The sequence below is a fragment of the Rhinatrema bivittatum genome, chromosome 5, assembly GCF_901001135.1.
Source record: "Rhinatrema bivittatum chromosome 5, aRhiBiv1.1, whole genome shotgun sequence".
NCBI lineage: Eukaryota > Metazoa > Chordata > Amphibia > Gymnophiona > Rhinatrematidae > Rhinatrema > Rhinatrema bivittatum.
In genome coordinates, this window is record NC_042619.1 from 128,451,411 (window position 1) to 128,463,625 (window position 12,215).

Genomic DNA, 12,215 nt, shown 5'->3' on the forward strand with positions numbered 1-12,215 from the left:
GTAAATTGAAGCAAAAATTACTGAAGTCTTTTTCCCTAGTAGTGCTATTTCACATTGACATACTCCCCCCTGAACCTTTCCCAAATACCTTATGGCAGCTCTATTAAACCAGAACAACCTGCTCCATGGCTTTACTTATGCTGTGCTATGTTGCGGTGAATGTGCTAAGGCGAGGATACGAAAAGTCTACAGTGGCATTGGGACCATAAGGCTATTTACAATGCTGCTCCTGCAGCTTCAGAGTACTCATTGCTCATGGAATCACCTCTCCGATGAAGCATTTACATGGAAGTAGTTATGGACACATGGAGAAAAAGACTGCATCAGTGGCCGGTGTTTACTGGTATAGGAAACAGACTGTACATTCTTCCAAGATTTTAAGAAGCTGGAAGTGTCACAGGAGGACAGGAGATTGCTAGGAATAAGAACTCCAACATTTGGGGAAAAGACAAAACAAAACACACACACTGGGATTTATAACCCCCTCTCTTTTGTGCTCAAGGCTCCCCCTCCAAACGTAGAACTGTATAAGTACATTTCTTTAATAAAGCAGAACAATTCTCATATACAAATTAAAAAAATGAAAAGGACATGATTTAAAAAAACAAAAAACAAAACAACAACAAAAAAACCCCAACAAAACAAAACATCAAGAAACCACAGCAGGGTCCCCTGTTTTGGAAAAGGTCCCAAGCTACAGAACTGCTGCCTAATATGAGCAGAAGGACTTTTCACTTTGCCTAAGCAGGGAAGAACTAATTTGAGTTCACACAAAGCTTTTATTCAATAGATTACAGTTTTCCTTAAGTGCCATTCTGGGATACACAGGAAAGGAGTAAAACTTATACAATAAGTGAAGTGTAGAGTATGTGGCTTTACAGCTGTGGTGCTCAAAATGGGAGAAGGGAGAGAGATGTTTGGGTTTGCCACACTTTCATTGTACTGCAATTTAAAAAAAATGAGAATTTTACCTTTTTTGTGTGGTGGGGGAAGGGTTAAATATATTCCAGAGAAGAAGAAAAAAAAAAAAAGGAAGGGAGGAGGGAAAGGAATGCAAGCTAAAAACTTTGGGAAGCAGTGGTTCACATGATAACCTTCACCACACCAGAGAAATAAAACCTTATAAAATAGTTCAGTGACAAAAAAAAAAAAAAAGCATTCGGAAAGGGATAAGAACTAAAAAGAATTCCCATTTCCCCCCATGGTAGACATTGAGCTAAGATATTCCTATAAAGAATATTTTACACTGACTGTAGCTTCCATACAAAAGACCATGTTGGTACCGTAGCTCCTCTTAAAGTGGTAGTGACCTGCTGTCAGGCCATGGAGTACTGAGGTTTTCATATGCTTAACACCTACCATCTCCTTAATGAGTGGCAAAGTAGGAGCCTTTTTATACAGGGATAGCCACCATTATCTTGTGTTAAATGGTACAAAAAAAAAAAAATCACAAAGTCATTCTTGCTGCCCAAGTACTATAAAAACATGCTGCCTTTGCCATGTGAAAATTTGGTGTTCAGCTCTCTGGATTTCTTAAGCAGGGCTTTCTTCTGAGCTTCGTCAAAGCGGTTCACATGAAGGTCCTGGTCACGATCAAATGGCCTCCTCTCCTGTGGCTTGCTCTTCTCACCCTCCGCCTTCCTCTTCAGTTTCTTCTGGTGAAGGTCCAGCAGCGATTCCGATCGTTTTGAATCCTGAAAATGGAGCATTTTTTTTCCAGTTCAAATAGTGCATACAAAATATCTGATTTGCTTATAGGGCCTGATTTTACAAAGCATTTGCACATTTAAAATTGGGTTTTGTATGTGTAAGAGCACTTTACCCAGGTAAGTGGGCTTTTGAAAATTGCTATAATAGTATGTTACATTTACATGTGTAACACCTTTTAAAATGATTTCCTAAGGCTTTCTGTAAAATATGAACCAGCTGAGATTGACTTTGCCTCAGGCACTTGGCTAACACTGTACTAACTCTCATTCTGCTGCACAGATCAACAAGAAGGCCATTATAATGGCCACACATTTCCTAAAGGTGCTTAATTTGGAATGATGCTTTATGTAAGTTTCAAGATATTTCTTCAAATAGTCCACTTACTCCCGCTGCAGGAAATACTGGGAAAGTTCTGCATACAGTACTAGTTACTTGACATAGAATAATGCTTGGGGGCAAAACATACGAAGAGCAAGGACATGGAATAATAGCTGCCTCTTATTGTCCTTACCGTTTTGCACTAGAAATTTTAGATTGTTGTTATATTTTTATTGAATGTTATGTAGCCACCTGGAGCCACCTGGAGTATGGGTAGGCGGTTTACAAATTATAAATTGAAGAAACTAAAGTTGCATGTAAAAAAGAACTACTAATTTATCCATAATTAAGCACAAAAAAAGAGAGAATCTTAAGCTGTACAAGCAGTTTAATCTCCCAAGACTTTAAAACTCAGAAAAAAATGAAACAAGAAACATTAGCCTTAGGCAGTTTGTGCTATATTCTGCAAGCAAAGGCTCGATGAAGCTGGCTGTTGCTGCAGCAGTTCATAAAAGAACATTAAAACCATTTACCCTAAAGATTTTAATCATTATTCTTCTCCACCTTCTAATATTAACAGAGCTTTGGCAAGGGACGATGATCAGATAATTAGCCTGATTTTATCATTAGATGCCTTCGCCAGTGACTGGCTCAGGCAATCTCAAATTATTGCCACAGGAACTAATACTGAAATAAAAAGGTGACAGGTGGTCTCAAAAGCTCACGCAAAGCAACATTGCTGGAAGATGGTTTTGTGTCTCCAGTAAAAGGTATTGCACTCTGCTATTCAATCCTCTTGCCTTGTAATTCCAGTCCCTGCTAATCTCTTAGGGCTTCTTTCTCCACCCCCCCCCCCCCCCACCACCTCCAACGTTTCCCAGGAAGAGAGGTGACTTTCTATTCCAGTTTTGTGACTAAGCCCCAACTGCAATTTGGGATGTGAACCTGGAACTGTCTGAAATGGTCTCATTGGCATATGGGGGGCAGAGCAATACATCCTTCAATCCTGCGATCTGGCATGGAAGCAAGGAAATTAAGAAAACCTCAAAGGGCGTCCTGCTTCCGGTTTTCATCGCAGAACTAGAATGTATTTATTGTTCTTTTTTGGACCCGGCCGTCTTCCTCCTGTTCCTTTGGGCTTCCAGCTCAGTGGGAACCAGGGCCGGGATCTGGCACCAGGAGCCTTCATTTGCAACTGCTGAAGGATATTTTTATATCCCTCCTCCTGACTTGCTTTAGTCACGTCACTGCCGTGACAGCCCTCAGCACGGGGGGGGGGGGGGGGGGGGGGGAAGGGGGGGTGGTGGAGGGGGATGCGTCAGGGATCTTTCTGGAATCCGGCAGCCATGGGCCCTAAATCCAGCCACCACTGACTTCCTCCCCTGCCCCAGGAAGTGGAGGACATGAGCTGGAAATCAAAACACTCCAACACCTCCTCAGTGATCTATTGCTGACAATATTGGGGGAGGGGGAGGCAAAGGATTAAACATGCTTTATTGCAACTATCTGTCTTGAAAAATTAAACTAGAACCATTTCCAGTCAAATTAATGGCTAACACTATGCACAGGAAAGCGACCAACACTGGAGACATTGCCTCTAAAAGAATATAGACAGGTTTGAGGCAGACCAGAGAAAGGACATAAAAATACCTCATGGCTTACACCAAAAGCCTTTATTAAATGACACATAAAGAACTAAACACACAAATGTGACAGTGTGTGTGTAAGCAAAGCTCATTCAGGAGAAAGAATATTCTAGAACAAGTCAGGGCATGCGGCTCCAAAGAGGTAAACTCAGGAGTAGCATCAGGAAAGATTTCTTCATAAAAAAAGCGTAGTGGATGAATGAAATGAGAGAGAAAAAAAAAGTAACAGAATTCAAGAAAGCCTGAGGTTTTCCCAGAGGATCACAGAAGCGAGAGGAAAGACAGATCAACTGGGGTCTGTGGCATTGCTGCAGAAATGAAACTAGGCAGGCCTGACAGGCCTTATCTGATGTGCCAATCTATGTCTCTATGAAAGAAGGGACCTATGCTGTCTGGAAAGCTCAGGCACTAAAATAGCTTTTCAGTTGGTCCTTTAAAATGTATCTCACCCCCTACCAAAGATTCCAAGTTTCTCCAGGACCAAATATGGCTAACAGATCTCTGCACTAGAGGAAAGACATGTGCATGATTCATGGATTAGACTAAAAGGCAGTTATTCTCTTCTTTACAGGGCCTTACTAAAACCAGGATAGTTTTTTTTTTTTTTTAGAAGGAAAAACTAAGGATAGGGCCAAGGGCTTATCTATCTCCCTCTTTCTCTCCCCTTCCCCCAAATTTTCTCCTCCTCCTTTTCATCCCGTTGCCAGTAGCCTGAGTCAAGGTGGAGGCTGGTACCTGTTGTAGAGGTGAGGGAGGGAGAAAGATGTTAGTGCGAAGGGTGAGTCTTGCAGCTGGAAGACGAGGCAGCAAGCCTGAGGCCCTGAAGCAGAAGGGAGGAAGTCACCTCCCGCTTGCACTACTGGCTTGCCGGTCTTTCTCTGCTACAGCCTATTCAAAATTCAGCTGCCCAAATTATCTACCTTATCTGAATGTAATTGTCTTGATCTACAATGAAAAGGCAGGAGCTAAATACACAAATGCACAATCTACCTCCAGTGATACTATCACCCTATTACCCCTCTTCCTGCGGTTCTACATTAACTCCGTCTTTGCTTCCGAATTCAAGTCAAACTACTTCTTACTTACACGTGCACTCACTCTGCAGTTCCATGCTCCTTCTCCTGTCTTCTCTTCCTACATCCCTCCTCGTGACCTCTGTTTTTCAGGCGAGCTGCTTCCATCTGCACCCTACTCCTGCATTTTTGCTAACTCCAGACTTCTGGCACCATGGGCCGGGAATGGTCTTGTTTTATTTAGTGCGCGCCTTTTCATTGGAGGCTCAAGGTGAGCTACATTCAGGCACTGTAGGTATTTTCCCAACCCCTGAAGGTTTACAATATAAAGACTGTACCCTGTGGCAATAGAGTGTGACGTGGCAATGGGATTTGAACCCTGGCTTCATTGGTTCTTAGCTCGCTGCTCTAACCACTAAACTACTCTTCCATCTCTGGCGATGCTCAAATCCTGCTTCAAGAACTACTGCTTCAAGATTGTATTTAGATCTAAAACCCCAGACTTTTCCTATTTTGACCTCATGTTAAAACATGTTTTTACTGCAATATTTAGGAAATGATTACTAGAAATTGTCGTCTGTGTCTCAACTAGACTGTATATTCTACTGCACAGAGACTGTCTCTCTTTTGTGTGTCTGTACAGTGCTAGAAACACTAAGTAGTTCCATAGAAATCTTAAGAAGAGTAGTAGAAACAGAAGCAGCTTAATGCTCCACAACTGGAAAGAGGGGGTGCTGACAGTATAGGAGTAGGAAGGAGCGTGAATGTGGTGACAGAAGGTTTGAAGTACCTGCAAGAGGGGCATCTCAGATGTGATTGGTGACTGCACCTCCATGTGACATGCTGGACCATCATTTCCTATGACTCCTTGACAGGATGTTGTCATATAACCTCTTAGTGCTACCCCTAACACCTACTCAAAGTTTACCCTGTGGACTCTTGGAGGGTACTACCAAGAAATGCTTAGGTCTACCTTCACTTGTGCATGTGCCCCTACACTAGCAGCCCCCCATCTGCCAATTGGGTTCCCTTTTGTCTCTGGGCAAGTGCCCTACCCACAAGCTAACCCCTGGTGGTTTCTAGGGGCAGTGATAAACAACATAATTCAAAAGTCACACAGTTCCTAGAAATATACCTATAGATCAAATACAAAAAGTGCTAGAATCAGATCACATTCAAAAAATACTGGCATCAATCAGTCATAGGACAGAGCTAACAAACTAAAAAGTATATCAACAAATAGCAAAAACAGTGAAAAAACAAAGGATGCAGTTTGCAAACAGCAACACATAGTAACAAAAATTCATATAATTAATTCTAATGAGACACTTTTTGCTATACTTAGTCAATGCCTGGGGAAGTTCAGGAGAGTCTGTCCTTACAAGATTATGTAGAGCTGGGACAGGGCTGTGGCACAGATCTGGTTCCTCTGCATTTCCAGCCAAGAGTGAGATTTTCTGGCAAATTCTGGGCTAAGTCACTTTGGAGGTGGTACTGCACAATTAATGAAAGCCCATGGCAGCAGCTGCCTGACCAATAACAAGACAGCATGTTGTAGCATTACACAACCTTGTGGGACCTGGAGAGGTAAACATTCCAAGCCTTTCTTTGGAATACATGGCAGGTTAACCTGTTCAGTACTAGCTGTCAGAAACTGCAGAGCACTGTAGGAGTTAGGCTGCCACCTGCCTGTTAGTCTCAGGATTGCAAGGGAAAAGAGGTCTTACTAGGGCAGAGCTTTCCAAACTTTTCATGTTGGTGACACACTTTTTAGACAAACATAATTTCACGACACGGTAATTCAGTCTACTAGTAAACCAGAGGTTAAAGGTTAAACGAACGAAACATATTTCAACAATTTATGTATGTTTCCTTAAATATATACATAAATAAAATGTTTCACGACACAACCTATCTCATGAAAACCTTAAATTTATATTAAAAATATATAATATTCCAAGATTCATGTTATTGTTATAATTTATGAGAAACAATAAAACAAATTGTCTGTCCCCCACACACTCATCTCTCTCCTCCCCCCAGCACATGTCTGGCCCCCACACACTCATATCTCTCCCCCTCAAGCACATGTCTGTCCCCCCAGCACGTTTGCCCCCCACTCACTCATCTCTCTCCCCCCAGCACATGTCTGGCCCCCACACTCATGTACCTCGTCTTTTTGATTGTTGCCAGTTAAGTGCTTCACTCCCTTCCATGATCACCAGACACTGCTGCTTGCAGTCAGTACTCCTCATGGCCAGGCCTCATCGGCAGCAGCAGCCACTGCAAGGATGGCTGGGCTCGTTCCACCCACCAAGCCCCCCAAAAAAACGCGATTGACAGCAAAAATCACCCAATAATAAGCAACCCATAAACTGAAAAAAAAAAGTGAATCTCTAGAAAAAAAAAGCCCAAACTCGCATCAGAGTTGACCGGGCTTGTGCGACACACCTGCACACTGCAGGCGACACACTAACGTGTCCCGACACACAGTTTGGAAAGCTCTGTACTAGGGAAACAAAAAAGTCTCAATACAAAAGACAAAATCTCACAAACACAAAGATGCCCATTTTGCCATAAAAGCAACTCTGCAATATTTGCTGTGGCATCTTAAGAAACTGGAGGCTCTAATATATCAGAATATATTCAATCTATAGGCAGAGCTATTCAATTGTGCCAGCAGTACCAGGATGTCGAGCCGGACTTGTCTAGATGATTCTGATATTGACAAAGCAATGTTTTACATTTTTAAAAACTAGACATCTTTTTCACAGCTCCGTATATGCAAGAGAGAAAGATAAATGGAATTTTTGGGAGTAGAAGAAGATAACTCTGTTCCCCCACCTAGAAATAGGTGAAACAGAGCGCTTCAAGCATCCAACAGGGTATTAATGAAACAAAGCTATAAATAATATTAACAAACAAATATGTATTAAACCTGAGCAAGAGAGACAGGCAACACCTGGGGAAGTGCACGAGGCTATGCTGGAGCGACAGGGATTCTGGAAAGGCTTATGCAGGCTTGTAAATGGATCTTATGCTGTAGCCTGAAAATCAAAGCGGCTGGATATTACAGCAAGTGAGGGGCTTGTTCAGTTAGACTGCAGACAGAAGAATATTCTGTGAATTGCTAAAGCGACAAAAACTATGGTCAGTTGCTAACCAAAGCTTGCTTTTTTTTTTTTTTATAAGCTGTACTCATTTTCCCAAAATGCATATATTCTGCCTCTGAGGAACAGCAGAGATCACTTTTCTATACACACAGCGCAATATGAGCTGAATTTTCAAGAGAAGCACCCCTCTCCAACAAACCATCATGAGCAGAGACCAGTTTGTTAGCCGACAGAACACATGCGTAAAAGAAAGCCAGCAAAGCAGTTTTTTTAAAAAAATGATACCTTTTATGGGGCTAACAAATAGTTAAGGCTGCAAGCTTTTGGGACTATTGCAGCTCCCTCCTCAGCACCAAACTCATTGCTGAGATTTATAAGAATCGATCAGGCCGAGACAAGTTGATCCCTGCTGAATGAAACAGAAGGCAGCAGTGGCAGGCAATCTCCACTCCCTGCTTCTGTTTGGCATCCAGAAAGATATTGATTTATGTATCTCTTTGCTGGATCACAGGCTGCGGTTAGCTGTACACTTTCATCTTTTATGGCAGTTTAATTAATAGATAACATGCAATCAGGAGTGACTCATAAGGTTTTAGCTGAGCAATTGCTCTTGATTTTTGGTTCATGCACTAATTTTTTTGTTCATTGGTTAAAACGTTTTGAAGTTTTTCTTTTTTTTTTACACTTTTAATTCTTTGATTGTGGCTTTTAGGGAAAATATGACAGAGATGGGTGGCACCTTACAGACGAAGCAATTTATTAAGGCATAAGCTTTCAAGGACAGAGTCCACTTCATCAGGGCAAAGTTCTGAGGATGGACAATGGAAATAATACAATCTCTGCCTCTGTGGTGTCAAACTCTGTCCTCTGTGAGTATAATCCTTCTTCAGTGTTCTGTAAATATCTGAAGATTTCTGATGCTGAGTCAACTTGAACTTGGGAGACATTAATAATATGGCTCTATATGTAAGTATACTTTACTTAGTTTATCAATCTTGGCAGTAACCCGCTCAAACATTTTTTTTTCTTGGAAGAACGAAGTGGGATATACATTTAAATAAATAAAATAAACAGGTTTTGTGGGGAATTTTATTTTTGAACTTTAGCCAGCCGTTTCAAATCATGCTCAAGGTGGCTTACAGCACTGCTCAAACTTCATTCAGGTAAGATAAAGTGACTTGCCCAAGGTTACGAGGAGTGCTAGCAAGGAAAATGGAACTTGAAAGTGGTTTCCTGGTTGTCGGCCCATTGCTTTAATCATCAGGCCATTCCCTTCTCTGACTGGCTATAGGATTTCTACTACTTTAAAACGATATTAGCATAGACCATGAAATAACAGATATTAAGAATTGGTGATAATGCTGCACTGCTTTTACTGGCAAGATAAATAAAAAATAATAAATGAAATCTTCAAACCTAAATATTTCACATTAGACCAATGGTGGGAGGGAACTCCAGAAAACCGATAAGGATTGTGCTTTACAGGAGCAGTTTCTTGTAAAACCTGTATGCTGTAAGGCTGCAGAAAGCCAATGACTTGGAAACTGGAAACCGCTGCTCCCTTCAGGCTGTTTTTTGTTTTACTTTTTATTTCTCAATAAGAGAGAAACCAATAAAAATCAAACAAACAGTGCACAGCTTAATACAGTAAACAATGAAATCAGCTTTCAATGCTCCAAGGAGATGATACAACCATACAGAAAGGCATACCTGCATATCAAAGACAACAAAAAAAAAAAAGAAAAAATAGAAAAAGAGGAGGAAAATAAGGTAACATCATGTTCTCTTACAAGCTTGAAAAGGAGTAATAGGTCGAAAACCTACCCCAGATTCCATTGTACAAAGAGAGCAATCCTTTCAATGAAAGGGAAAGTTTATCACTTCAAACTATTTCAAACATTTGAGCTTTCCATTTATCAAAAGTGGATGTATATTTGCAAAATTGAGCAATAACAAACCATAACAAACCTGGCAAGCTAATAGCATCTGAGATACAAGATTTTTCATCTTGTGAATTAATGAAATATCACCCCAATGACCCAACTGTGTAAGTTCGGGATAGGAAGTAAACTCTAAGCCAATTATTTTATAAATCTCTATAAATACATCAGATCAAAAAGCTTTAAACAATGGAACACATCCACCACATATGCAAATGGGAGCCCCTAGCTCTACATTGCCTCCAGCATAAAAGGTCATAAGTAGGCATAAGGGCGCATTAAAACAGAGGATGCTTGAATGTATTACGCAACTATCAAACCATGAGATCACTCTCCTACAACATACTGAAATGTGGTGAGCCTCCTCCCATAATCTACTGCAGTCATCGTCATCATGGTGAGCAGACAACTCCTCATTCCAGGTCAGAATCAATGACTGTAGCTGTTCCTCAGCCACATTAGATTCAAGACCACCCTGAGATAGCTATGCCCTTCACCCTTGGGCCTTTTCTAATAAGGGCCAATTCTACAGAAGTCACCTGTCTAAAACTTTGCCCACTCCTTTGCAGTCTGTTGAGGGATCTTTCTAAAGCCTGCTAAATGGATCGAGTGGGCTTGGAGATGTTATACTTTCAGACAAGGTGTTCAAAAGAGACCACACTATCCGCTGTCCTAAGTTGACCTATGAACCTCAGGGCCTTTGGTTTCCCAGTCAGCCAGGTTATCAAAAAACCCCAACCACCCCAAAACACATTGAGATTGAGGGATTACGACAAATTAGAGCGAGTGGAGCAATATGACCTCCATGCACACCCATATGTCTACACACCTGGTTCCATATCTGAAGAGTGTGAGCAATAAGAGGGCAATTCCTGCAAATCCTCCTTGTGTTAGGGTGAGATTTTATTTCTATTTACAAGTTTTTCTATACTGCCTATAGCAGAAGCTTCAGTTCTAGGTGGCGTACAACAAATGTGCAAACTGTACATGATCATAATAAACATCTTTAATACAATATATCACAAAGACAGCATATATTAAAAACATATCTAATAAAACTTCAGGAAAAAGATAAGATGAAAAAAAATGAACTTTTAACTTTTTTCTAAAAGATCTGTAATCAGAGAGAGTCCTCAGGTCCAAAGGTAGCTCATTCCACAATATGGGTCCGGAGACAACAAAAGCTCTAGAAGGGTAATCTGAAGATACATTTTAGCAGTAGGAACAGAAAGTAAACTCTTATCTGCCGAGCGCAAGGCTTGTGATGCAGCATACCTAATGATTTTATTAACAAAGAAACAAGACAAGCAGAATGAAGTACCTTATGTATAATAGTCATAAGTTTAAACTGAATCTTATATTTGACAGGAAGCCAGTGAAGTTGAAACAAGGTAGGAGAGATGTGCTCTTTAATGGGACAAGAAGTAATTAGGCAGGCAGCAGTATTTTGCAACAATTGAAGGGATCCAATGATATATTTCGGCAATCCTACATGAAGTGAAATACAGTAGTCCAATGTATCCAATGTGGATGCCTGCACCACTATTCTGAAATCAAAGACTAGTAACAAGCATTTTAACAAGCACCAAAAGCTTAAAAAATATTGACTTGAGGAAAGCACGCAATTGCGGTTTTAAATAAAAAGTTGAGTCCAATACGAAACCAAGATCTCCGATTTCCAGGGAAAACTTCAGTGAGACCTTTTCAACGGTGATGACTGGCAACTCAACCTGCGCCAAATGCCTACTCAACCACAGGGTTTCAGTTTTGGCCAAGTTGAGACTAACACCATGTTAGTCTCAACTTGGCAGAAAATCAGTTCACAATAGTTCCGCAGACCTGGGGGTTAACGAAGTGTTGACAGGAAAAACAAGCTGTATATCATCAGCATAGATTTTAAATTCTTCCACAAATGAAGAAATAATATCACATTAAGGCTGTAAACAGAGATTGAATAGCATTGAAGATAAAGCGGAACCTTGTGGGATCCCTTTATCAAGGGGCTTCCATGATGAAAACAAATTGTTCACCTTAACTTGGAAACAACGGCCTGTCAATTACAAACAAAACCGAAAGAACAGTACCCCCAATGCCCAAAGAGTGTAATTGGCCCAAAAGAACAGCATGATCTACACAATCAAAAGCAGCTGAAATATCCAGGGAATAGTCCTAGTCAAACTGCAATAGAATACAATCTGGAAGGGCAAATTAAAATATTTCAGTGCTATGATTAGAACAAAAGTCATATTGATTTTGATTTAAAAGACGCTGTCAACAAATTCAGCGAATTGCTTCAAAACCAGCTTTTCCAGCAATTTTGCAAGAGTAGGAAGATTAGAAATGGACCTATAACTATTAACAGATTTTGTAGACAAATTAGCTTTCTTCAAAACTGGAGTCACGATTGCCTGTTTACAATAATCTGGGAAAACACCATGAGTAAGAGAGAAATTCAAACTTCTAGTGATTTTGCTC

General features: G+C 40.7%; 1 protein-coding gene and 1 long non-coding RNA gene across 3 annotated transcripts in view; one reads left to right on the forward strand and one right to left on the reverse strand.

Moving 5' to 3' along the window:
• Positions 1 to 12,215, forward strand: part of LOC115092226 — an 81,926-nt gene that overhangs the window by 52,635 nt on the left and 17,076 nt on the right. The window lies entirely within an intron of this gene.
• The window catches only part of GPALPP1 (GPALPP motifs containing 1), a 95,669-nt gene continuing 83,774 nt past the window's right edge, over positions 321 to 12,215 (reverse strand). Inside the window, exon 8 of one of the 2 annotated variants that reach the window (XM_029602909.1) lies at positions 321 to 1,694. In XM_029602909.1, coding sequence (XP_029458769.1) covers positions 1,476 to 1,694 — 219 coding nt within the window. In that variant the 3' untranslated portion in view covers positions 321 to 1,475. The remainder of the gene's footprint in view (positions 1,695 to 12,215) is intronic. The other variant, XM_029602908.1, reaches the window with a different exon arrangement.